This window comes from Herpailurus yagouaroundi, unplaced genomic scaffold, assembly GCF_014898765.1.
Source record: "Herpailurus yagouaroundi ecotype Mexico unplaced genomic scaffold, PumYag 205, whole genome shotgun sequence".
Lineage (NCBI taxonomy): Eukaryota > Metazoa > Chordata > Mammalia > Carnivora > Felidae > Herpailurus > Herpailurus yagouaroundi.
In genome coordinates, this window is record NW_024412436.1 from 2,615,867 (window position 1) to 2,643,827 (window position 27,961).

The 27,961-nt window shown below is 47.2% G+C and overlaps 1 protein-coding gene across 5 annotated transcripts in view; it reads right to left on the reverse strand.

Annotated features, from left to right (window-relative positions):
- Window positions 1-19,475, reverse strand: part of PRRX1 (paired related homeobox 1) — an 84,526-nt gene extending 65,051 nt beyond the window's left edge. The window contains exons 1-2 of one of the 5 annotated variants that reach the window (XM_040451634.1): window positions 19,458-19,475; window positions 12,097-12,250 (exon numbers count right to left, since the gene is read on the reverse strand). In XM_040451634.1, the coding sequence (XP_040307568.1) occupies window positions 12,097-12,250; window positions 19,458-19,460 (157 nt within the window). In that variant the 5' untranslated portion in view covers window positions 19,461-19,475. Of the gene's footprint in view, window positions 1-12,096; window positions 13,662-19,355; window positions 19,418-19,457 lie in introns of those variants that run through there. The other 4 variants (XM_040451631.1, XM_040451632.1, XM_040451630.1 and 1 more) reach the window with 4 other exon arrangements.
- Window positions 19,476-27,961: the final 8,486 nt, after the last annotated feature.

Genomic DNA, 27,961 nt, shown 5'->3' on the forward strand with positions numbered 1-27,961 from the left:
CCCCCCCCCCCCCCGAACCATACATTTAAATAGAGCTTCATATATTCTGAGTAAAACTGATCACACCCAGAAAAATCTCTTCTTCCCTGAGGGAAGCTAAGAACAGACTTCTAACAGTCAAGTGTACATGGTAGGATTTTCTGTTGCTCTTGACAGAAGGGATTCAGCCTTTGAAATATGTGGAGCAAAACTGCAGATTTCAGTTTCATGATTAATGAACTAAATTACGTTTTATTTCTTAAATGTGTTGAGGATTCATCCTGTGGTCTTCCCTCAAACTTGAGTAGGGCTGCTGAACAGCACATCTGGTTACAGGCAAAGAGCTCTCTGGGTGGTTCTCCTTTCTTCCCTCAGAAATAGGCAACGCAGGGAACTGCAGAAACTTTTATTGGACAAGTGTGGTTTTTTAATCCTCAAATGTAATGATTATTCTCTCTGTCCCCCCTTTCCCAGGAGAAGGAGATTCATTATTAAGATATATCTAATTCATATTTTAAAAATTCTGTTCCACATGATTTTACATCACTTTTTAATACTTGCCTTAAAGAAAATATTTGCATGCATCAGGCAAATATTTTAACATCAATTTGCCTGGGAACGATGTTTAAGTACACTTCATAATAACAATTTATATTTTCTCTGTAATTTTCACTTTAAGTAAGGGCTGTGGTACTGTAGACTTTCATATACAGATAAATGCATTATTTTTTTTATTTTTATAAGTGCTTCTCCTATCAAAACACACTGCTGTGTGATGAAATGTGTCACTAACTACCTGACCATCATTCTACAAGGTATATAGAGAAATAAATGTTGCCTTCCTCCTCCTATGTTACAAAAGCATGTATGAGTTTTAAAACATTTCAAAGAAACGTCAAGGGGGTTTGTGAATTCGAGCCCCGCGACGGGCTCTGTGCTGACAGCTCAAAGCCTGGAGCCTGCTTCGGATTCTGTGTCTCCTTCTCTCTCTGCCCCTTCTTTGCTCATGCTCTTTCTCTCTCTCAAAAATAAATAACATTAAAAAATTAAAAAAAAAAAAAAAAAAAGAAACACCAAGGGGCGCCTGGGTGGCTCATTCGGTTGAGCATCCGACTTCAGCTCAGGTCATGATCTCACTGCTCGTGAGTTCGAGCCCCGTATTGGGCTCCATGCTGACAGCTCAGAGCCTGGAGCCAGCTTCATATTCTGGCTCTCCCTCTCTCTCTGCCCTTCCCCCACTCATGCTGTCTCAAAAATACATAAACACACACAAAAAAATTTTTAAAAACATCAAGATCCAGAGATCTACAATAACAGAAAATGTGCAGTCCTTTAAGACACTTTCTCCCCACCAGTTGTGTGGAGCTCTTCCTTACCAAACTATGTAAAAACTAACTTTTTGAGCAGTAGCCCTCCAACTGTGGTCCCAGAATGTCCTTTAACTACTATGCCGGCTTTTCCAATTTTAAAAGGAGACATGTGCTCATGTCTAGGGAAGGTTCCCCACTAGAACAGGCAGAAAAGAAACAGCAACTGTTTACTCTGAAGGTCCTCACTGCTGGATGGAAATGGACCCAATGGCACCTGAGGATTCTGGGAAATGACTGTGACGTCAGGGTTCCCACAATCCTTGAGGAGTTGCTGTTTGTTGTGCGTGTGCTGGTTGAATTTTTCTGATGAGAGCAAGTGGGTTATATGTTTGTGTATGTTCTGAATGTGGGGGAAACACAATCTTTGAAAATGAGATTAAAAATTCTTCTGTTGGGGCGCCTGGGTGGCTCAGTTGGTGAGGCCTCCGGCTCTTGATTTTGGTTCAGGTCATGATTTCAGGGCCATGGGATGGAGCCCTGCATCTGGCTTCATGTGGGGCTTGGAGCCTGCTAGGGATTCTCTCTCTCTCTCTCTCTCTCTCTCTCCCTCTCCCTCTGCCCCTCCCCTACTCTCTCTGTCAGCGGAGAACAAAACTGCTCCATTGGTTTAAGAAAAATCAGTAATGGACGACATTAATACAAAATTGTGTAAAAAATAGAAAGGAAATATTTCAACACCAAACTATGAACTGTGTCTACCTCAGGGTGGTGAAACATGGGTGACTTTATTTTCCCATTTAAACTTTTTAGTGTACAATAGAACAGTTTCTAAAATGAGCATGAATTGCACGTTGGTGTTATGCCTATATATATGCGTATGTATATGTATGTGTATATATATATGCATATATGTATGTGTATGTATATGCATATATGTATGCGCATATATATGTATGTATGTATGTATATATATATACACATATATATATGTATTTTAGGGTTTTTTTGAGAGCGAGTGAGAGAGAGTGAGTGGGGGAAGAGAAGAGAGAGAGGGGAGAGAGAAAGAGAGTATCCCAGCAGACTCCACACTGTCTGTGCAGAGCCCCATGCAAGGCTTGAACTAACAAACCATAAGATCATGACCTGAGCTGAAGTTGGGTGCTTAACCAGACTGAGCCACCATGCTTTATTTCTAAAATATTACTCTCAGCTAGAGAGTGTAAAACCAGCAGAACCACACTATACAAAAAAGAAAGAAAGAAAGAAAGAACAAAAGAAAGAAAGGAAAGAAAAGAGAAGAGAAGAGAAGAGAAGAGAAGAGAAAAGAAAAGAAAAGAAAAGAAAAGAAAAGAAAAGAAAAGAAGAGAAAAGAAAAGAAAAGAAAAGAAATCTATTTACTTACACAGCTTTGCTATATACACTATGGAATATGCCTCCCCACCTCCCTACAAAACTCTCTAATCTTAAGAAAATCCTCAGGGTAAATTAACAATCATAGCTCATTTGGAAAATAATTAAGCAATACTTGCAAAAGTGCCAATCACTTCTACCGGAAGCGTGGAGGAAAGGGGTTCACTCAGGCCAAAAGGAAGCAGATCAAGGAAAGAGTCTCAAGGAGGGGAGATGGGAGCAGAACCTTGCAAGGGGGCACAGGTGGGTTTGCAAAGAGAGGTGCAGAGAAAGGACATCTCATCAGAAGTGAGAGAAGCAGGAAGGAGACTAGAGAACGTGGGAAATGTCCCAGCCTAACTAGCACGTTAGGGAAAAGTAGGGGAACAGTTCTGATCTACAGTGAATGGGCAGGCCGCTGGGACCTGGATGGAAATCCAGAAGGCACTGGTGAATTTAGAAGGTAAACTTGCTCAGATCCCGACATGGATTGGCCAGAGGTGGAAAGGAAGGAGTCGGGGTGAGCCTGTAATTTCTGAGGTTTGCATCCTGGGTTGTGATACAGAAACACAGGAAAAGCTAAAAGGGGATCGACTGGGAAAAGGGAGCGCCATAGTGTCATGTTTTGTTGTTGTTCTGTGATGTTCACGTGGAAATCAGTTGAACAGAGCACTACCCATATGGATGTGCAGTTCCAAGGGGGGCCCTGAAGCTGTAACCTGGGAGTCATTAGTATGCAGACCTATGCTGAAATGGTGAGCCTGGGGGCGATCTCCCAGGCAAACAGTATAAAGTGGGAAGGGAAGTAGAGGGGGCCCAGTGCTTGAGCTGGATTAGAACGGGGGACCCACTAAAGATGGGGAGGTCACCCATTCACTTAAGCATTCCCTGAGCCCAGGCAACAGTTTAGCAGCTGTCCCAGTGGTATGGGACTACTGTGACCCAGACAGGTATTTGGGACAGTAGCCCTGGTGGAAAATGAAAGAAAAGTCACGATGTACACAATTATTTAGTGTCGCTTCCCAGTCTGGATTGATGACAATATGTCAATGCCCAGGCATAAAAGTTGAGATTCAATACCTATTTCCACTGGAAGATTCAACTTCATATATTTATGAATCACCTGAAAAAGAAACAAAACAGTAACCAGTTCCCCAAACCTCTATTCCCGAGAAGTCTCTAAGTACGCTAGTATAAAATGAAATATCAGAGAGAAAAAATACATGAAAATGCTTGGTTATATTATAAACCATTGACCTCACCAGACACTCTCCTTTTCTGAGGATTCTGGAGAGCAGCACTGAGGGGATTTCCAGGCAGGAGTCTTCTGGGCAGTACACATACCTTGGGCAGCCAGTCGGGGCACAGGGCATGACAAGAAAAGGATGGGTGACGAGGGCAGGAGGCTGGACACTGATTCCCCTACCCCCCACGAGGCCCAGACCACCTCCACCAAGCCCTTTGCAGCCTAGCATGAATCTGTGTGGATAAATACAATGGAGATGGGAGAAAATGGGCTTGTCTGTAAAAATCCCAAGTGCTGGAGAGGCCTTTCAGTTTGCCCCAGAGTCAAGCTGATTAAACGTAGCATGGCCTGGCTCAAACTTTGATTGAGTTGGGCCCCTTGGCCTTTAAGTTGTATATCTGAATCCTCTTTGAAAAGATTTGGCCTCCCCATATACATTTTGAGTGCTGGGAGAGCGCCCATCTGTTTTTATGCTTATTTATAACCACAGCACCTTCCAGCACCTTGAGGTCCTTAAAAATATAATGACATGACTGATGATGAGTAATTAAGTGAATAGGGTGAATGTTCTTACTCTCAGACAAACGTTTGTGGGAAAGCGATTTCCCTTGCGGCCCTGGCCTGGCACTTTTGCTTCTAGTGAACACCCAAGCTCCGATTATCTTGGAAGCTATGTGTGAACCACCACCTCTGCTAAGAAGACAAAGTATTCTTTCTGCCCGTTCGTTCCTTGCTCCCACTGCTGCCTTGCCTTGTTGACCTCCAGGTTCAGGGTGTGGTAGGGAGCCCAGTAGAAAAACCCAAGATTTACAGAAGGGGGTTAAGAATCTTCCTCAAATGTCCTGTAAGCCATTTGCCTAAAAAGGGAGGATGAGGGGAAGCCAGGGGTCAGATCTGGGGACACACACACACACACACACACACACACACAACTTGGGGTAGCTGTTGTTCTTCCCTTGAGGGAAAGAGGGTTCCGCTAACCCCAGGGCCTGACTCTAGGGTAGCCGGTGTCTGTCCTGCGTGAAGACTGGGGTACAGTGAGGGTGTGTGTCACAGCTCGGCGGCCCCTCCCTAACACGCCAGCCCTCCCGCTCTCGCTCTCCCATCTGCCCTGGTTTCTTTAAGCACCTGGAGTTGATGTGCAGAAGCATCTCACCCGCCTCCACGGAGACAAAGCCTCTCCTTCCCAGGCTCCATCCCTAGCACCCGTTGACCAGGGACATCTAGTCCCCCCCCCCCCCTTCCTGGAATCCTGACCACCCTCATGTCAAAGGCAAGAAAGGCAGAACTCCTACCAGCTAACTCCGTGTTTCTGTGAACACGCGTGTATGGCATACATTTATGCAGTCCCTGGAGTGTCTTCGTGACACAGATATTTCCTATCTGTTGCTACTTGCGTAGACGGGTCTTCCAGCTGGTCACTCTGCTGCCAAAGTCCAAGGATTTTGGAAGGCAAGGCCCGTCCCGCCCCGGCCCCGGGAGGAATGCGCCTCCTTTCGGCCGGAGAAGGCAAGCAGGCTCTCGGGTACATCCCGCGGCGCGCCCGGGGCAGTCGCCTCGCCGCCCTGGGAACTGGGAAGGCGAGGGCGGCGGTGGGGTGGGAGTGTTTGCATCTTTGTTCCGGCCCAGATGAAGAGCAAGAAAATCTAAGCCACTGTCAAGCTCTGTTTCGAAAGTTAAAATCTAATTTCTCTGTTCTATCAACTCCCTCCTCCACCGCCCCCCCCCCCCACCCCCAAATGGAGAGCCTGCTGTTCAGGCCGGGTGCGATCTCCATTCCTGCAGAGAAGTTTCCCGAATGGTGTCTCCTCGCCCACCCATTAAGAAAATTCCCAGTCGCTTGCAAACAGCTCCAAGCAGACGAAACAGGAACCGGAGGACCTGTCCTTGTCCTTTCTAATAACGCGAATTGTGAGGATTCAAATAAAGACGCATTTTTCAGATTCGTTCCTCATTTGAAGCTGAGTCTGGGGGTATCAATAACGGCAAAAATAAGCCTCAGAGATCTTGGAAATTAGAGCTCCCTCATTACGTGGTGCAGCAAAGAGGCTGGGACATCCAGTACCCGAGGACTGATTTCTGGTCATGACTCTCTTCCTGTATCTGAGAACTGCGGGGCGCAGAACCCTTAAGATTCCGATTGTCCCTGGGCTCTTCTGAGAAGTCACTCGTGTATGTGTGTGATTGATTTGTTCTGACAAGTTTATTTTCTTTCATAAAATTTCCTTCACCAACCACTGGTTGTGTCTTTGTTCCCCACCCCACCCTTAAAGTGACTATCGTCCCTGTAATCAGCTTCCTAGATATTTTTTCAAGAAAAGTGGTTCCAGGGCAAGTGAAATGTAGTGATTTTTTGTTAAGTCTAAAGCTAAAATCGGTAGTTCCTAATTTTCTGTACAACTACTTCCTCCAGGCTGCCTCACTATATTAGACAAAATGACCACGCCAAGAATCTACTAATATTCAGACTACGGTGGAGGCATCTTACTCAACAACTTCTACAGGTGGAAAGCAAACCCGCAGACCCCGAATACCGAAGACTGTCCCTTCCTCAGATGTCTTGGCAATGCATTTCTGCATTTCCTGATTTAATAAGAAACAGCATTTAGAGAAAAGAAGGTCGTGGCAGTTTGTTGATATTGTTATTACTGTTTGAGATAGATTTTAATTGAGTGTTGTTAGCCTGCTCCTGGAGCTGGTGGAAATTACAAGAATCCAAATTCTTGTGGATAAACATTAATGCTGTTGACATAGACATCCTCTCTGTATTGTTGAAAAGGGAGTTGAAGGGAAACCGTTTAGGGTGGTACTCGGTCTGAGTTAAATTAAAACCGAATTCCACCGCAGAGCACCCAATCAGATTACAATGGTGTGCACTCACAGGTAGTTCTGTAAATGTTTGGACACCAAGTGGACACAGGAAGTTAGACCTTATCCAAGTAGCTCCTGTAAATGTCTAATCTCTAGCTCAGAGGAATACTCCAAGAATCCTGTTGGTTGACCTTACGAATTGGCTTGAATAGAGGATGCTGAATCCCCAAGTTTTACTTTTTTTTTTTTCCGGGTGGAGTTCTTCCCCAAGAAACTCTTCTACCCCTTGGGGGGAAAAAAAGAAGCAAAACTCAAGTCTTATCTCCTTTTCTATAAACACTACTCGCCCTATTAAAAAAAAAAAAAAAGTACCTCCTAGCGCTTCTTCTAGCTCCATCTCTCAAAGACTAAAAAATAAATATATGATCTTAGAACCGCCACGGACAGGAGGCACGCGGGGATCGCCTCGCGCGCACAAGCTCGCAGAGATCTGCGACATCCCGTTACCCTAGTCCCCGATGCGCCTGCGAAGAAGCCGAGTTCTCTCTGGGCTAGCGGTCAGCTGGGGTGGCGGTCCCGCTGAAGGAGGGAGCAGGTAAGCAGGGTAGAGGGGAGGGATTGTAAAAGAAACGCATTTTAAAAAAATAAAAATCAAACTGACCTCTAGTTGAAATCTACAGATGCCATTTAAAAGTGAAAAAAGGTCTCCGAGGTGGCTGCTGGCCGGGCGCGCAGTCCAAGACCCGGATCTTAGTTTATCGGAGCCAGTGGAGTAGGAAGGTATCCGTGGTTCTGAAGTTGCTGGGGTTCCCCACCCCCCGCAGGGCAGGGGAGCGTATGTGACACCTTGTTCGTTTGGAGATGGTTTATTCACTCGTGTTGTAAAATCTAAAATGACGCTGCTGGGAAGACGAAGGAGCTGCTGGGCCCCTTGCGACCCCCGGTCTAATCTAAGTATGCGGGGGACCCTAAAGTTCACCATGGCAAAATGCACGGGTGCCTGACGCCTAAGATGCGGCAGAGGCGCTCGGGAGTCTTGGAAAGGGCTTCGTCAGATAAATGAATGGTGGAGACACGCGCTCACTGTCTTCTACAGTCGGGGTGGGGGTCTGGAGACCCGGCGAGTATTGGCAGTCTGCGGCCTGGGACTGTACAGGCCCGGATCCCTGACCTTCGCACTCCGGGCTGCCCTTCTCCCCAGGGCGGGTGAAAGTCACCAGACTGTCAAATTCTCCAAAATATTAAGAGAAGAAGGCCATCCAGCGCCCTGCTCCTGCCTGTCAGATAAACAGGGTTTGCCACCTCTCCTCTGGGCTTGACCTGCGACCATAGGGGCTCCGTGACCTGTCTTGATTCTGGATTTCACTGCCTCCTATAAAGAGAAAAAAATCTCCAGGCTACCTTTAAAATTATATATTTCCTTGGCTCCTCTTTGAATCAAGATCACTGAGGCCCAAATTCAGAGTGCCAGCACCGGCTCCAGGGCCCCAGGGTGGTGCCGCAAAAATTTCTGGCGCCCTGGGCGTTACAAATGCTGAAACTCCAGGGAAATTGATATTCTGATGTGAATTCCAACTAGGAAGCACCCTAGAGAACATTCCCGCTCCCCTGGGCGTACCTCGTGCGGGGAGGAGCCGGCGGAGCTGGGCCCAGGGAGTGTGGCCGGCGACTCCTTCGCGCAGCGTTTACACCTCTCCCTTTGTGACAAATCGATTTCCCGCGCCGCTGTTCTGCATTTGCATCCCGCCGAGGCCCGGGGCCCAGCTGCGCCCGGTGCACACTTAGCACCGGCTTGGGACTGTGTGCGTGTGTGCACGCGTGTCTAATTGACTTTCCGTCTACCTTTTTATGACTACATGTGTTTCCAACAAAAGGTCTTATTAGGACAATCTGGTTTCACTAATTTAGAGGTTGGGAACGTGGAAGGCAGGCGCTTTTTTTTTTTTTTTAAGAGTTTGCAGAAGTTCAGATTAAGAAATGACAGCGGGATGCACCGTGGTCCTAGGAGTAGGTCTGCCTATTTTTATGACCTGTTCCTCTTTCCTCTCCCTGGCTTCCCCTGTTCCACCCCCTTCACACTCCACACTGCCCCATTAGCCACTGGATTCCTAACTGTTAAAGAACCATTTCTTTAACACTTAAGGCATTTGAACCCAGAAGTCTGAGAAATTTACTGGGCTGGGGAAATCAGTAAGAGGGAAAAGAAATCATTCCACAGAGAAGAAAGTGCAATGAATATCAACCGAGGAGGAAACAGAATTGTGCTGAGGAGTGACAGAGATCAGTGAGGTCTTACTAAGGTCAGCCCAGGTTATAACTGGAGAATTTGCAATATCGTTGTAAATGAAACCTGTTTTACTAACGGGAGCTGAAAAGAATATTTAGGAAGAACAGGTTTCTATGTCACTGAGAGAGTAAACCCCGGTCTTCTACATGTGCCCCATCCCTCTGAAGATTATGGCTTGCCACTTTGGGGTAGACTGCCAGCAGGCTGCAAGGGGCACCTGATTCTTCCGTCCCTTTCAGGCTCCAGAGCCCAGCTTTAGTCGTCTGCCTGAAGACTCCTCTCTTCTCTGACTCGCCCTGGGAGCCTCCTTGTCCACTGCCCACTGGAAGCCCAGCAGGGCCCATTGGGGGTCCCGACTCGAGCAGCTCACGACAGCTTCCTTCCAGACCCCTGATGGCGGACCCGAGGACTGAGGACAAGGGTCCTCCTGAACACTATCACCTCACTCACCAGACCTTCCTATTCGCATCTCAGAGATGAGTGAGGAGGTTGAGGAAACAGGGCTTCTAAAAGCAACAACTATTTGTTGGAAGAATAGGCCCCAGTCATCTCCAGAAAGCCAGGCCTTGTTGTGTTTCTCTGCTACTTTCCTAGCCCCAAGTGTCGGTCACTTTGTCCCCATCAGCGCGGTCTGCATTTCTGCTACCTTCTTCCAGAACCGTCTGTCCACCATCCTTCCTTAAACAGCCTCTCTTTGGCTGGCACCCGAGCCTCAGTTTCCTCTCGGGGGCCCACTCCCCACCAGGCCTGTCGTTACTCCTTGAAACTCAGAGATGCGTTCAAGAATCAAGGGGGCGGGTTCCCGGAAGTTCGCATCCCCTTCCCTCCGGACACACGGTCCCCAACTTCGCCCGCTGCCCTTGTTGTGTCCTCCCGCACCACGGCGGACGCCACGTGCGCAGCGCGACCTCTGGCCACGCCAGGTCTGGGTCTCACAGGAGCCACCACCGCGCGCCACCTACACCTCAGGCGTTTCCCAGGCGGCCTCCACAGTCCAGAGTCGTTCCATTCGCACCAGGAGGCCACCAGGAACCCGAGCTCCCTTCTCGGGGCGTTCCCTCGGCAGCCCTCCAGCCCTCTTGTATCCGGCGCCCATCGAGGCCGACGCGGGCCCCGGACTCGCTGTGACCACCGGCCTTGGGCCTGCTTTTCACATCCCTCTGCTTGTTTTAGGGGTAAAGCCACACTGGTTGGTCTCGCCCGCCCCATCCTGGTCTTTTCACGCAGCCGTTTCTTCACGACCGTGTTTTCGGTTGTGGGTCCAGCCTCCAGTTGTCCGAACAGAGATAAATGTGGCGATTAATAATTAACCAGGGCGAAAGGAGAACCGCGGAAGGTGCGGAATCAGAGAAGCTGGGCGATTCGGCAGCCTAGTCTCCCTGTGCTTTGCATATTTAAATTTTCCCTAGCGAAACGTTTAAAAAACAATCACATTCCGCCGCGCTTTCTCTTGGAGCTCCAAGTGTGTACGCCAGCAATTAACTCCTGCTGCGGACGCGTGCAGCGCGAGCAACCCCCCTCCCTTCCACCCCTTCCAGGCTCCAATATCTTCAAGAGAGCCTCCGCCGCTGTGCCCAGCCATTGCCCGGGACTTGGGGACACCGGGTCTTCATTCCTCAGAGCTGGCCTTCTTTCTGTAGTAACAGAGCAGGCCACATTTCCATCAGCCTGAACTCCCCGTCGCCCTCTGCCTCTGGGAATACGTAGGGTGGATCGACCCCAGTTCGATTTGGGCTGAAAAACGCGGAGGGGATCCTAGGCCTGGACCCAGGAAGCTGGGCGAGGGGCAGGCGGCCTGCCCGAGCAAGGGGCTTCCCCTGCCGCCTGCTTCTTTGCAACCCTTTGCCCGGGCCTTGCTTCCAGCTGTCTCTGGGTCCTGTTTGCTTTGTCTATTTCCCGAGAGTCTGATATTGGCTTTTTTTTTTTTTTTTAAATCATGGAATGCCGGCGGGTCTCCTGTGTCTACAGGTTCCCAATTTGAAGACCAAATAAATAATGACATGGAAAGGAATTAGCTTCATTTAAAAACTTCCAGCCAAGTTGAGACCCTTGAAATCTCAAAAAGGAAATATCAAGCCCCATGTCACCTGGGATGAGCCAGGTGACAGGTCTGTTACAGACCCCAGAACGTAGGGATACGTTTGGGGTCACCTTTTAAGGCATGGTTAATGAGGCCAGCGACATATCCACGGAGACGCGGTGTATCAGTAGGGAAGGATGGGGAAGGGAGACTGTACGGGGACTTTTCTCGAGGTTTTAGGGCCAATAGGGAGAGCTCCTCGAATGTGACACTAGGCTCGGCTTTGGGGCCCGCGCTTCCCCTGCGCATCTCTCGGGTGCGGGACCGTGCGGGCCGGGAGCTCGGGTTTCACCCCAAAGGACACTCCCTCTGCTTCGCCGAGTCTTCCCCAGGCACAGGCCTTTGATTCCGCCGGGGGTCTCGAACCCAACCGCAGGTGGAGGGCGGCCACCGCCGGGCACAGAGAGCGGCTGGGCCGCTGGGGCTGGGCGCTCCAAGCGGCCCCTCCCGCACGCCCCGGCCTCGGGAGCCCCGCGCGCGGGGGCCGCGCGGGTGTCGCCGCTGTGCGCCGTGCCCTCCTCCTCCTCCGTCCCGCCTGCGTCCGAACCCGCGCTCGCGACCCGGGAGGAGCCCCCCCGACCCGGCTCGGCGCCTTTAACCTTCCGCCTTCCCGAACAGGGCAGGCTCCCCGCCTTTACACCCCTCGGGGACCCTTGCCCAGCCAGCCCGGTTGCCCCGCGTCACCGCGCGCGCCCCGGACTGAGGGGCGGCCCAGTGGGTTTCAGAGACAGTCGGCGGCGGGCAGAGTCCCCGACCCCGACCTCGGGGCCTCTCCCTGCAGCGGCCGCCTGGGCTACGCCCTCGGCAGAGCCCTCCTTTCCTCCCCGTCTGTGACCGGCCCTTCCTCCGGCCACTGCCACCACCTCTCCTCGCCCCCTCTCTCCCCTGGCCCTGGCGGGCTGCAGGCGCCCGGCCGGGACCCCCAGCGTCCCCAACCCCCCACCCCCACCCCGTCCCGGACACACACTCCCGCGGGCATGCGCCCCTCACTCACTGTCCTGCTGCGGGGTGTCGCTGCCGCTGGTGAGTCCCGGCGACTCCAGTAGGCTCCGGCCGGCCTCGCCCACGCTCTCGTCCGCCTGCGCCGCCACCATGTCCCCGGCTTCCTCCAGGTCTAGCAGGTGACTGACGGAGAAGTTCTTTTTCGCCTGCAGGGTGTCGAGGTTGCCCGGGCTGTCCAAGCGGCCGCCCAGCGCCGGTTGCCGCTCCAGAACGTGCCCGTAGCTGGAGGTCATGGTCTCCCCCTCCGATCCCACCCACCCCCCTCTTCCCGCTCGAATCAACACCAAACGCTGTGGGCGCGAGGGGGGAGAGGAGCCGAGTGGGGAAGAGAGAGGGGGGAGTGGAGAGAGAGTGAGAGAGAGAGAGAGAGAGAGAGAGAGAGAGAAGGAGGGGAAGGACAAAAAAAAAAAAAAAATGGGAAAGAGGGCGGGGGACCCCCTTCTGCGGAGCAGAGTTCTGCACCAACAGCCTTCGACAGCCTCGGTTGCTTTCCTGAGGCCAAGTCCGGCGCGGTCCAAGGAGATAATCCACACCAAAAAATAAAATTAAAAAGTCACCCTATGTTCAAGTCAGGAGAAGAAAATTCCTTCCAGCTCTCCAAAAGCGTCCACACGCACACACTAAAAATAATAATAAGGGGGAGAGAGGAAAGGGGAGGCCAGCAGGGCGGGGGAGTTAGGCAAACAGAAGAAGAGAGAAGAAGGGGTGGGAGAGAAGAATCAAAGTGGGTTTTTTTTTCAAGGTTAAAAAAGTTATTCCCAGGCAAGAGTTCAAGCACCAACAGAAGAAGGCTTGTTCCAGCTTTAAAACATCTTCAAGAAAACGTGTTCCCCCTCTCTGCACTCCTGTGGATTCTCAGGAGTGACTAAAGTTTCAGGAGGAGAGGGTGATGTCTTGCAGATGTATTGGAGAGCAGGATTCTCACTTTACTTTTCGTAAGAAGAAAAAAAAGGGCTTCAAGAGTCCGAAGGAGGGTGGTGGTGGGTTTCCCCCCTTTCCCTTCTCTCTCTCCCCCTCTTCTTGCTGAGCTCCTTTTTCCTTCTCAGTTGGATCAAGAAGCTCTCTGGCACTTCAAAAGGCACAAACTGGCATGCAGAGGAGGCTTTGTAGGGAATACAAGAAAATTGGAGACCCCTGGGAGGGCAGATCTCGACTTAATAGGAGCCTGTAATTACGTGGCAAAGCCTTTGTGCGGTGCCTGACGTTTTACAGACCCCCTTTCTCCATCACAATCTCCTTCTTCCTCCTTTCCCTCGGACCAAAAAACAGTCTGATTAAGAAAACCCCCTTTGCCAACATCTGAGCAAGAGAGAAAGAGAGAGGGAGGGAGCCGGAGAGGGAGGAGGGAGCGAAAAGGGAGGGAAGAGAAAGCGAGAGAGCCCCTTTGGATTTTTTAAGTAAAGGTCTAATTATCATTCCCCTGCAATAGTATCACGGGGAGGAAAGACAAACTGAAACCCACAGTCACTTCAAACGGACTGATTATTTTGCTTGGGCATTAACTCCTCCAGATTTGTTTAAGATCTTGTTGGAAAAGCTCATTTGCATGTTTTGATAACAGCTGCGGGGAAACTTGTTGGAAAAAAATCCACAACTATCTCAATCAAATTTTATTCTTCTCTCTCTCTCTCTCTCTCTCTCTCTCTCTCTCTCTTTTTAGCGTTTCCTGCAGTTCTAACAGTTTTTGGGAGTGGGGGTGGGGGAGTGTCTGAGAGAGAATGAAGGAGAGAGCAAGCAAATTAAAGCTACGTTTGGCTCCGTAGAGACAGCCTCTTAAATAATGTAATAAACTAACAGCAGCGATAATAGTGGGAGGCTCTCCCACGCTTCTTCCGCGAACCAAAGGCAGGTTAGGGGAGATCTAGAAGGCGCCGAATCGGTTCGAGTCTCTCGCCGCTAGGAATCCCGGGGCCAGGGCAGTGGGAAATTTACATATTTATTTAGCCGGAGGAAAGGACTCTGCGAGTGTGGCATAATTGCTCTCGCCTCCCCCCACCCCGGCCAATTTCGTAACCTCTTTGGTGCGGCCAAGGTCGCTTCCCCAGGCGACGACGCTAAGCCGGGAGGGTCGCGTTGCCCAGATGCTCGGAAAGCAGGGGCACTCCTGGAGCGAGCGGCCGGCCGGGCGAGGCTCCTGCTTAGTTCAGGGTCCGGCCCGGGTGCCTGGGCGGGCGGCGGGGGGCGGAGGGAGGGCGGTAAGAGGAAGGACGCGGAGGGATAGAGGAACCCCCAAGTCTACGGATAATGCTCTGCCGTCTGTCTGCTGAGCCCTGACTTGACAAGGAACAGAGAGGTGCTGAGGGATTTTTTTCATGACCTGTTGGAATTTGGTAACAGCTTTAATAGTCTCATTAGAAATGAGTTACTATATGACGAGTAAGTAAAATATTAAGTGCTTATTTGTGGCATTTTATGTTCTTCAAATACACACACACACACACACACACACACACACACACACACTTTCCCACTGCCTTGATTACTAGACTCCCCCCCCCCCCCTTTTTTTCCTCCTCCTATAGCCGAGAGGCTCTACTGGAGAGAAAGAGGGGTCCGAGTGTGTGTAAATGCTTTCTGGGCTCCAAACGGCCATAGTTAGCCCAGAACTCCCAGCCCTGATCTGGGAAAAGAACATTTGATGCCATCAAAGGGCTGCAGATTGAAACCAGATGTGCTCGCCTCGGTTCTTTCCATGCATTTAATTAAGGAGCCGGGATGGAGGAGACTTTTTCATCATTAGTCCACCCACTGCCCCCTCCTATTTCCATCCCCTCGCCCTCCCCCGCCCCAACCCGGCCCGCGCGCACCCCCGACCGGGAGCCCAAAGCCCCGCCAGCGCCGCGCGGTGCGCCGCGCGGGTCGCTGCGTCTCCCCAGCGGTCGGGGCTCCAAGCAGTAAACATCTGTCCGCGTCTGGGCCCGTGCGAGCGGCGCGGCTGGGCTAGCGGGACGCCGGTGGGAGGCGGACGCGCACCCGGGTGGGCCCGCACCGAGTGCGCCCGCACCGAGTGCGGGCGCCGCGCCGGACGCCCTCCGCGGGGATTTCCAGCACCGCAGCCTCCGGGAGCCCAGGCCGAGCGCCTCACGTGGCACTGCCACCCGCTCGCTGGAACGGACGCGACTCGATCGCGCAGAGGTTTCCCCCAGACGTCCTGCTGGATGAGCTTAGGGGGAAAGGCCGAGGGGCCGTCTCCCCCTTCCCCGCACGCCGAGCGCGAGGCACTGCTGGGTTTGTCCCCGCAGCCGGGGGGCAGCCTCCCCCGCTCTCCCCTAGCCTGCTCAGACCCGGAACGGGCCCGGGCCTCTCCCGCCTTCTCCGCCCTCATTTACAGTTGAATTTCACGTTTCTTTCCGTCCTGACACTGACCGAACTGCCCTTTGGGACAAAGGGCTGGGTAAGAGGCCGTGGGGCTTCTGAAGGCCCCCCGGAACGTGCTGCTGCCCCTGGAGACCGACCCAGCGATCTGTCAGTCGAGGAAGATCGTCCTTCGGAGAAAGTTGCCTTGTCCCTGGTATGCGGTCGGGCGGTCTGGTTACTGACCGAGAGGTAGCGACGGGGGAGATCAGGGATGGGCCGTTGGAAACAGAGTCGGAAATCTCCACTTCTACTCCCCCGTGTTCTCGGGAGGGATCAGGCACTCCCTTAACATCATCCACTTGTCATTCGTGTAATAATGTCAACCAGTCCTACCACTACCAACGAGGATGCTAACGGCTTCCACAAAAACATCAGACACATTTGCTTAACATTTGCCGACTAAATATGTGTATGTGTGTATATATGTTATATTATATAGAGGTTTCGATGCACAACATTTCCCTAAAATGTCTCCGGGAGTGAGAGCTCGAATACTGCTGCCTGCGTGGGGCTCGCTCAGCGCTGGCGAAGCGGCCCCTGCAGGGGCTCCGGAGGCCCGAGTCTGGGAGCCCTGCTCCGGCAATTGGGGTGGCCTTTGAGGACCTTGGTGAGGGAGTGGGGGCAGGGTCCAGAAACTGGAACTTGGGAAAGAGAGATGCCAGTGTTGGGACAGGGATTCCAGGCAGGAGGCAGGGTCCCCGTCTCGCAGACCCAGAGCTCTTTTTCTGGAATCCTGCGGAGGAGGCCGCGGGAGAGCAGAAGGCTCGCGGAGCTCTTCAGCCCTCCCGAAGGCAGCTCCTTCCAAGGGCATCCCGTAGGCCGCCGTTGCAGGGGTCAAGCCCCAGAATCCCCCAGCCTCCGCCCCAAATCACCGCAGGGAGTAGGGGCTGCAGGGTGGGCTAGAAAAAGGAGCGGGCAGGATCCCCAAGAAAGCAAATCCCCGAGGCATAGACCCTGCAGAATTGATATTTTTTTTTACTTGTTTAGACCTTTTTAGTTTTTTTCTCCCCCCCCCTTTTTTTTCTATTAACAATTGCTAGTGGATTGGATCCACATCCTGATTATGTTTACATACATTTGTAATTTGCTGAGATTCTGGATTTGCTGGATCGTAATTAAAAGCCAACGGGATAACCCTACAGGGAGACTCAAGACTGACTGGAGAGCGCAGTTCGCCCAAGTAAAATGGTGAAAAGCACGGGTTCGTGCCGCCAGCCCGCCAGGCCGGAGAAGGCTCTCTGGGACCCTCAGAGCCAGCGCCGCCAGGTGCTCTCTTTTAGGCACACAGAGATGGGCAGGAGAATGCCTTTCCAGAGCACCCAAGGTCGCAGCCTGGCCTCCCCTTGCTGTCCAGGCGCCAGGCCTTGTTCACTAGAGGGGTGGAGGGAGGGGAAAATTGGTGGATCAAAGTTCTCTGGGCTCAGGTTGCAGGAATCAGAAGGGCCAAGCACCTCTAGAATTCAAGAAGGACCATCTGGCAGAAAGATGTCAGAAGAAGGGAAGCTGTGGCCGGGAGCACATGCCCATCTCAGCAAGCAGGCAGCAGGCCTGGCCTGGGAATTTAGAAGGCCCCAGAGAACGCTGTGGCCTGTTTAGTTCCTTAATCACTACTTTGCTTTCCCCCTGTGATTTCCTTTTGGGAAGACTTGGAAGGAGAGCATTTCGAACTCACAATCTCTGAACATGTGTAGATCTTTCCTTGGCTTTCACTTTGACTTCCATCTATCCATCAATCTTTATTAAAATTCTGAAGCGCTGGGTGATGCAGCTCAACAGAACCCTCTTCCACATGATCCTTTGGGCATCTGAGCGTGCCTTTGCAACCCTTCCTTCTGCCCCGCCCTGTTTGAAAACTAACTCCTGTTTCTGGATTCCTCCATAAGCAAGTGGGAGCAAAGCTGGGACTAGCAAGGAAACATGATGAGAGATCAGACCATGGTAGGAAGGAGGTTTGGTTTCTAGCCACGTGCCCTTGGGTGGTCCTATTCATAGGCAGGTTTGGTACTGATCACTGTCCAGGGTTTCCCTGGCACTGGGAACTGGCAGAACACTGCCTCATCTGGCTAGCAGAATGTCCCCCACCCTAAGCATTTCTCCCCCTGAGGTGGGAACCAGGAGTTGCACTCCCTGATGTGTTAATAAGCTGACGTGATAATCACATGTGACAGGTCACAGGTCCCACGACACATAAACAAGACAATACCACCCTCATGCAAATAATACGCTTTGGGGGTAGAAATGTTCTCCTGCTCCTGGTTGACAATCTAATATATTATATATTCATAGGCGATGAAACAGGGGAAGAAAATGAGATGCAAGATCGATTCCACAGTGGTGTCATATTTTAATGTTTCTGAGAAGAAGGCTCTGCCAGATTTTAAAGAAACTCTCCTTTGCCCTCCCAATTCTGGTTCTTATAATCATACGTGGCATTTTAGGAACATCCCATGCATTGGGTGAATGCTCTCTACCCACACCCACCTCCATCCAATAGCCCTATTGAATTATTTTGAAATTTTGCAAGAATGAAAGAAAATAGGACTAAAAACACATTTCCAAAAATAGGACTAAAAACACATACCCATAAGATGGATAATGTGTCCATCCTACTCCAGGCTGGGGGACCCAATATATTCCCCGGGGCCATTTCACCACTGGATACTAACTTTGCATGCACTGTTGGGCCAGCTTCAGCTAAAGCTATCTATAATCTGGGGGCACCTGGGTGGCTCAGTTGGTTGAGCATCTGACTTCGGCTCAGGTCATGATCTCAGTTCATGAGTTCGAGCCCTGAGTGGGGCTCTGTGCTGACAGCTCAGAGCCTGGAGGCTGCTTTGGGGTCTCTGTCTCCCACACTAGAATGTGCAGGCGCGCTCTCTCTCTCTCTCTCTCTCTCTCTGCCCCTCCCCCACTCTCTCTCTCTCTCTCTCCAAAATAAATACACATTAAAAAATTTTTAAAAAGATATCTGTAATCTGTAATCACATTGGCAAGTGCAATGAATATTTTCAGACCTCAGTTTGTTAAATGCCTCAGCTGTAATTGACAGTATCGAACACTCTCGTTTTGAAATTTCTTCTCCTGGCCCTCTGCTTCTCTGAGCACTTCTTGGTCTTTATAGAGTACTCCTTTGCTTTAGCTTACTCCTTAAATATTAATATTCTCTGGAGTCCTGCCTTTTGTCTTCACTGTCCTTTCCATTAAACAGGTTGTTACTGTAAGATCTCATAGATTTTCATGTGCTAGCTGCCTCTTGTTTGACGGTGAGTCTAATATCTAAATCTTAAGCTTTCTCGTCTACTGACGGTTACCTGGGGCAAATTGAGCAAGTTACTTAATTCTCTACGCCTCAGTTTACTCATCTTTCCAATAGGGCTAATCATGGCCCCTACCGGCATATATTTGCAAGCATTAAATGAGAATGTATGCAAGCCATTTAACACAGTGCTCAGCATATAGTCAGCCCTGAAAGAAAAAATTGCTGTCTTCTTGCTGACATTCATTCATTCATTCATTCATTCCGGAACCTTAAACTCAACATGTCCAAAACTAAACTGACCTAATCGTTCCATGCTTCTCCTCTTTCCCCAGTAGGAAACCAAGGAATTACCCCAAATTCCTGCCTCTTTGACACCAACTCTGGCTTATCCAGGCAGTCGCTAAGGTCGGCCTATTTTATCTAGCTGGCATCAAATCTGTCACCAAATAGTCACCAAGTGATTGTTGCATTGGTACTGAAGACTAAGTCATACTGGAGTGAACGAACAGGCGACATTACGTGCGAATGCATAGCTATGGTTATTATAGAGTGTTCACGTGACATAAAATATAACAACTCGTCAGGATGCCTTGCCAAATGCCCTCGGAGGAAATATGAATGTGCAGGTACTCTACCTTCTCTCTCCTGAGGAACTCAAGCCCTTCTCGCCAGGCGAATTCAGAGGGACCACACATGGCTGTTGGGAACATTAAGAAAACAAAAGCAAAGTGCCTTACCATAGTCGTTATTCGACAAACGTGAATTTCCTTCCTCTGCTCTTTCCCTTAGGCTCAGATGGCCGGGGCTTCAGGTAGCTCCGGGCACCACTGAGAAACAGGAGGCTAAATTCCTGCTATCTTCCTATTTTAGAAAAATCCTTTAAGGACAGGCATACACATGTGACTAAGAAGCTGAAAACCGGGAAGGGTTCTAGGCGAGCAGCAGCACACAGCGCTGCCAGGGAAACCATTGCTGACCCTTCATTCCTGCGCAGAACAGCTAAAGCCTGCTGGTTTTTTGTATCACACTCTGAGAACCAGAGAACCTGCGTGCTCGCTGGATTCTTGGCCCCGCACGAGACATCTGAGCTGAGGTCCCAGGCTGGCTGGCTGCCTCTGCGGGCTCCCCAACTTCTGGGCCCTGGAGCTCTGTTTCTAAGCCAAGCAAAAGTGAGGTGGACTCTTACAGGATAGGTACAAAATGCTTTGGGCCTGGCTAAGTTTGGCTGATTTGAAACCCGTAAGGCCCTTCAGCTGACTTGAGTGCTTATTTATAGCATACCCAGTGGGTGTGCCGCTTTGGATAACCTTCTTTGGCTTGCTGCTTTCATAAATCTGGAGCCAAGCACAGCCCATTCTCCACCTGCTTTCTTCTTTGGAGCCCTTGCACAAACCCCTACTCCCAGACAGGGCTCTCTCTTCTCCTGTCCCATTGTCCCCTCTGCCTCTAACAGTGGCCCATATGTAAACAAACTGGCTGTGTCTTCTATTGGCCAGTTACACTTGTTAGGTTAGGTGTATATATATTATCTTCTTTTTTTTCTATTTTTTTATCATATCTATTTTTTTTTTATCATGCCTTGTTTTAAGTTTACAGTAAACAGTAGCAACACATTTCGGCGACATTTTTTTTTTTCTGGCTCACCTCGAAAGGGTACCGTGAGATAGCAGGTGTGTGAAGAACTTAATATAAAAGGTATGACTATAGATAAGGCCAGCTGTAGCTACCAATACCTCTAGTTGTCACATTTTCATGACACTCTTGTCTCATTTTCATCACTACAGAAGGAAGAATTGATAGAGTGGGATTTATGAATTTTTGAATTTTAAAGTCTGAAATAATGTATTATTTCAACACTTTGCAGCTCAGGACCCATTCACTTAAAGTCACTATTCACCTCTCTTACACAATACATACCTTTGCTTTTCAGGAACCTGGTGTCCGGCTTCATATTTAAAACACCAGAACCGTCCCTCCCAACATACATGATAAAAAACAAACAAAACAAAAACACTCACCTTTTGATCCTTTCCTCTTTCTGAAATTTTTCTTGTGAGTATCTTCGGCTCTTTAAGCCAGAAGTCTAAGTCATTTCCTTCAAAATTTGAAGGGTGTGGTTTATTGCGCGCTCTAATTTGTCAGGTATCTTAGTTTCTCCATTAAAAATTAGTATACAGAATCTCAGATATCCAATTTTATGTTGTTTTTGGACCAAATGACCATTAATCTTTAGCCATTACCAGACAGGCTATTTTGAGCCTAGCGTGACAGAGAGAGTAGAGCTTTAGAGGCTGTGGAAGTACGTTCCTTGGTTCTGCCTCTCAAAAATTTCGAGCAAGTTACTTAGTCTGTCCGAGCTTCAGCAATTCAAAGAACTGCTGAAAAAATGTGAGCCAACACAGGTAAGGATCCATCAGAGTGCCTGGCAAATAGTAAATACTCAACAATAGTTCAGCATTTCCACTTTGGGCTATGACATGGTAGTCTGTAGCAGACCAACATTGTTCGCTCGGAGAGCAACTGGAAAAATCTGAACTACTTATGTCGTCTTCACCCTAAATATCAGAGGGCTTCTAAGGCAACCAGGACTCAGGGGTTGGCTCATGGAAGTAATCATGTTCCAGAAAGAATGCTTTCTGAGGTAAACCAAACTTGATCCATTCTTTCTTTATCCTTGGGTTCTCTGCCACCTTTTGGCATAGAGCAACAAGAGGGAAGGACTTGAGTCCCGGCAGAGCTTTATCAATTGTATGACCTTAAAGGAAGATACATGTGAATCCGGGATTGTTGAGATTTCATAAAGGAGGGAGACTGAGACAAATGAGACCAATATTCACAATCGTTCTCCCCCCCACCGCCCGGAGGTAGTTGCCAGTTAAGCTGCACAAGGCCAAAGGTTAAGAGGCAATGTGAATAAAAAGCAGATCAGAGATTCTGGCAACCTGACAAGGGCCAAGAAGACCACAATTGAAGTTCATGGCATACCAAGGAGAATCCATGAGAAACACTTCAGGCTCTCTGTTAGGAGATCTAGATAACTACATCCTAAGAAAGAAAACAAATTAGATGTAGGCTGACTCTTACCAACATTGAGTTCAGTCACAAAATGAATTGAGCTGATATGCCTCTCTGTTGTCCTTTAAGATAGGCTGAATCCTCTAGGAAGAAATGTCACATCCAGAGTCACTGTAATTTTCATACAAAATGTCCAGCATTTGATCCTAAAACAGAGAAGCAAAACCAGACATATTAAGAGACAAGACCAAGAGAAACGACACGTACAACAGAAGTAGGTGGCCCAGGTATTAGGGAAAGCAGGCATGGACTTAAAAGATTAATAATTAAGGGGCCCCTGCGTAATTGAGTCAGTTAAGTGCCCGACTCTTGATTTCAGCTTAGGTCATGATCTCACATTCGTGGGATCAAGCCCCACATGGGGCTCTGTGCTGAGCATGGGGCCTGCTTAGGATTCTCTCTCCCTCTTTCTCTGCCCCTCACCCCTGCTAGCACTCTCTCTCTCTCTCTCTCTCTCTCTCTCTCTCTCTCTCAAAATAAATAAATAAACACATTAAAAAAATAAATCTTTAAATTAAAAACATTAATAATTCATATAACCAAAGGAACATATAAGATGAGAATTTCACCACTAGAATTGTAAAAACTAAATAGAATTTCTAGCACTGAAAAAGATGACTGAACTTGAAAGCCCAGTAAATAAGTTTAACTGGATATTTGACACAGTTCCAAAGAGAATTAATGAGCTGAAAAATAGACCAGAAGAAAATATCTAGACTGAGGCATGGAGGAAAATAAATACTGGGAAGCAGAGAGGATTCTGGGAGACTGGAGGAGTCAGAAACACCAGAAACTGTCTCTCCTCCTAGGCAACAATTGCACTGGCAGAATCTGTCTAATATAATTAATTTAAAACTCCAGAGTCTATTAAAGGCTTGAAACTTCCAGGGGTAAGGCTTGGATGGTAAATTGAGGTTAATTTCAGTCAGTTTCTCAGCCCCATGGCAGGAAGCTGTGCACATGTTCTCAGAGCAGCTACACACAGTTTATTGGACCCTATCCTCCAATATCAGGGATTTGTGCTCTAATTGCTGGTTGTGCTTCTGATCACAGAGGTGCAGACAAAGAGGGCGGGTGGCAATTATTTTTCCACTCCCCGCATTGTTGCAAGCCCCCTCCCCTCAAACTAATGTGATTTCTAGGGGTTTTAAGTGGCCAGTGCCCTTTCTCCCCCTTCATTTTTCTTTTTCCCCATTTGGGAGATAGACAGTTTTTAAAGACGAGGACATTCAAAAGCAACTGCCTATGTGGGGAAAATTAGAAAGTGACCATGTATGCCCAAGGAAAGGTGCCAGCTCAAGAAAGACCTGAGAAGATCTTAAGTTTGCACCTCAGGCTGATCCGTGAACAGAGAGCCTGCAACAGTAAAAAAAACAATACACAAAAGCAATAACCGAAACCTTGGGAAAGGGGAAGAATCTGATTTCCAGGATTACCAATTAATTAGATTCGAATGTCCGGCTTTCAACAAAAAGTCACAGGGCATACACAGAAACAAGAAAGTGAGGCCTGTTCAAAGTAAAAAAATAGATGAACACAAAATGTTCCTGAAAAAGATTTGATAGAAGATCTGCTAGAAAAGCCATTAAAACCATCATTGCCTTAAGGATGTTCAAAGACTTACAGGAAGATGTGGAGAAAGTTAAAAGAAAAAAAAAAAAAGATATATGAGCACATTGGAAACACTAATAAAGAGATAGAAAACATAAAAAGGAGCCAAAAAGAAATTCTGGAGCCAAAAAGCACAATACCTAAAATGAAAACTTCACTAAAGGAATTCAAAAGCAGATTTGAGCCAGCAGAGGAAAAAAACCCACAAAGCTAAAGGTAGGAAGGTGAAAATTATCACATGTGAACAGAAAGAAAAAGTATAGAAGCAAAGTGAATACAGTCTAAGTGCTCTGTGGGGTGCTATCGAGCAGGCCCTTTACATGTTATACGAGGAGAAGAGAAGGGGGCACAGGGAACATTTTCTGGAGAAATAATGGCTGAAAACTTCCCATATTTGAGGGAAGACACGAATAGAAACACCTAAGAAGCTCAACCCTGTGCAAATAAAATGAACTCAAAGAGACTCGCTCCAGGACACGTTATAATCAAACTTTCAAAAGCCGACGATAAAGAGATCATCTGGAAGCAGCCCAAGAGAAGCAACTAATCACGTGCAAGGGAGCCTCACTACAATGATCAGCAGATTTTTTCGGCAGCAGCTTTAGAGGCCAGAAGGCAGAGGGTCAATATATCCAAAGCACCTGAAGGAAAAATAAAAAACAAAAAACCTGCCAACCACGGATCCTATATCTGGTAAAACTGTCCTTCAAAAGTGAGGGAGAAATTAAGACATTTCCAGACAAGTAAAAGCTGAGGGAGTTCATTACAACTAGAGCTGCTTTACCAGAAATGCTCACAGGAATCCTGCAAGGTGAAATGAAAGGAAACTAGACAGCAAACTGAAGCCATTTAAAGGGAAAAAAAATGATATATATAAAGTTAAATGGAAGCTAGTATTATTTGCAATTTCACTTTTTCTGTTCTACATTGCTTAAGAGACTAATGTCTCTTAGTCTCAAAAAAAAAAAAAAATTATTGTCTAGGGATGCCTGGGTGGCTCAGTTGGCTAAGCATCTGACTCCTGATTCCAGCTCATGATTTCACAGTTCATGGGTCTGAGCCCCACATCAAGCTCCATGCTAACACTGCAGAGACTGCTTGGGATTCTCTCTCTCTTTCTCTTTCTCTTAAATAAATCAACTTAAAAAATTATTGTCTAAAAGCTAGTATCACTGTAACTTTGGTTTGTAACTCTACATGTTTTATATATAGTTTAAGAGACTAATGCATTCAAAAGAATTATTTGTTTAGGTTTGGGGACTCACAATGTAAACGATATAATTTTGTGACATCCACAACCAGAGAGGTAGGGACAGAGCTGTAAAGGAGCGGAGTGTGTGTGTGTAACTGAAGTTAATCTGCTATAAATTCAAATTAGAGTGCTATAACTTTAGGATGTCCAATATGATCCCCATCGTCACCACAAAGAAAATAACTATAGAATATATACAAAGGATATGAGAAATAAATTTAAATGTTTTACTACAAAAAAAAATCAACTAAACACAAAAAAAGATAGTAATGCAAGAAATGAGGGACAAAATGCTGTAGGGTCTAAAGAAAATAAATAACAAAATGACAGAAGTCCTTCCTTTTCAGTAAATGGATTAAGCTCTCCAATCAAACAAAAGACAGAGATTGGTGAAAAAGCTAAAGTGCGTGATCTAACCATATGCTGTCTACAGGAGAATTTTTTTTTTTTTAATTTGAGAGAGCATGTGAGCAGCAGAGAGGGGGCACAGGGAGAGAGAATCTTGAGCAGGCTCCATGACCAGCGTGAAGCCCAACTGGGGGCTCAATCCCATGACCCTGGGATCATGATCTGAGCAGAAATCGAGTCAGATGCTCAACCAACTGAGCCACCCAGGCATCCCACAAGAGACTCACTTTAAATTCAAAGACACAAACAGACTGAAAGTGAGAGAATGGAAATTGGTTACTTTAGCAAATAGTAACCAAAAGAGAGCAAAAGTGGCTAGAGGAATAGTAGCCAAAACTTTATATCAACACAGGTTAAAAGGATAAAAAACACTATATATTAATAAAAGTTTCAATACAGCAAGAATGTATAACAATTATGAACACTGTGGACCTGATGACAGACCAGCAAAATATAGGAAGAAACTGACAGAATTAAAGGGAGAAATAGCTCTATAATAATAAAAGATTTTAATACTCAACTCTCAGTAGATGGAGGTCTTCAACAACATCAGAGAGCAGCTAAATCTAACAGACATTACAGAACACTCTACTCAACCACAAAAGCACTTGCTTTCTTTTCAAATGTGCATAGCGCATTTTCCAGGTTGGACCATATGTAAGCCACAAATTGGGTCTCAATAGATCTGAAAAGACAGGTATACGAATCCTTTTCTCCAGCCACAATGGGATGAAATTAAAATTCAACAACAGAAGAAAACTGGGAAATTGATGAATTAAAAAACACACTCTTAAACAAGCAATACCCTTTGCAATAGATTCAAACTGCAAATAACCCAAATATTCAATGGTGTTACCAATAAATAGTGTTAGATTTATATAATTGAATATTACCTGCTGTTACATGCATCAATATGAATGAGTCTTACAGAGATCATGTTGATAAAAAAATGCCAGGTGCAAAGAACAGATTTTGTTTGTTTATTTTTTTAAAAAGTTGCTTCCCTTCATATTCTGCTTCCCAAGCTGAAGACATCCCTTGTTACATTTCCACAGAAACTATAATTCAAGGAAGAAATTGGAGGCCCAATGGGTGTCATTTATCTATCCTTTGTCTTTGAGAATTTCTGTAAGGATGAGTAGAAACATGTAAAAAACAATACTTAAAACTGAATATTACTTGGTCTAACAAGCATCAAATATTTTTCAAATTGCCTTCTGACATTTAGCAGGATCTTAACTATATTTTTGTGTGTTTAATTAAGTGATATACTAAGTATATAGCATTGAAATCAGATATCTGGAACATACAGGCCATGAGATTTTCTCAAGCTATATGATTGTTCACATTGATCTTGATGTCATAACTTTGGAACTGCAGTAATAGTAATAATTGCTATCATTAGATGAATACTTACTATGTGCCAAATACTGTGCTGAGTGTTTTATATCCATTACCTCAGCTAAGCCTCACAATAATCCCAGAAAGTAGGTTTTACTATCCTTTTTGCCAAGGTTAAATCATTTTCCAGTGCAGGAGAGGTCACTCAGCCACGATTAGAATCTGGTTGACTCTGACCATGATCAGGCGCCTGCTGGTAACTCCCTTGATAAATGTTGTATCATGTTGGCGTGTGTATCGGTGATTTAAAGGAGTGTCAATTCAATGGTCTGAAACTGTAAATGTAAGTTTTAGTACAAATTTAGCCCTAAGAGTACCTATTTCCCATCCCTTGGCCTCTACTCTCACTTGACCCTCGTGAGATACTATAGCAGTAATAAGAAAAAAAAACCTAGATATATCATGAGGAAGAAGTCCTCAATCCATTTGCTTATCTCACCAAAGCGTCCATATCCCCAAACAGGGTTATCATCAAGCATTTTGGACCCTGTCTTTGCTTTCTTCTCCTGGGAATGGAGTAAAGAGAAAAGTTGTACAGTAGCATTCAGAATGACAAAATGTATGCTTAGATAGTCTATAAATCAAAGGATATTTGTACTTAGGTTATTTTTTCTTTTTACCGTTTTACTCAGCTCTTGTTTGAAAGGTTCCAATCTTTTGTGTCTAATGAAAGATTCCTTTGTCGTGTCACATTGGGAAGAGTATTGTCATATGCATGTTCCTCAGTTGCCGGGACTCAGACTCCTGTCCTTAGATCGTAGGAAGGACGTGTTATCATGACCTTGGACTGTGTTGGTGAAATATGTTCTCTCTGAAGATAACAGTCTCATTGAAAAATGAATCTGCACTTCCATAGGTTGAAGAAGAATTTCACCTCCTGCACCCTGCTGTAGCAAGAGTACTAATAAAAACCTTGAACCCATTACTCATGTATGAGAACAAAGAGACCTTTATTGAAAATCAAATAAAAAGTATAGAGAGTCAGGCAGCACATTAAGTGAAGATTCCAGCCTTCTTCTTCGCTCATATTGCTTTTCATGGCATTGAGATTAAAGGTTTGATAGAATTCAACACAGTGACCTTTGCAAGGCTTGATTTTGCTATATCTGCAGAGTCTATTCACCTCTTCACCCAGAACTGACCTTCACTTCTCGACAAGATGTCTGTCTTCATTGTACCTTTCATGCCTATCTCAATCCTCACCAACAAAATAGGTACTTTTAAACAGCTTCTCAGGCCTTTCTGCATTCAATACGCATTCATTCACTCACTCACTCAACATGTGTTGAGTGCCTACTAACACTGAGGATTAAAATAAACAGATAAACAAAAAAATTGGTCTGCCTACAGTGTGCTCACTATCAAAGAGAAGATATAAACACATAATTAAAAACGTATTCGTGTAGCAAAGTTGATGATTGAACACTATATTTTTCTCTTTATTTACTTCTTTCTTTCTTTCTTTCTTTCTTTCTTTCTTTCTTTCTTTCTTTC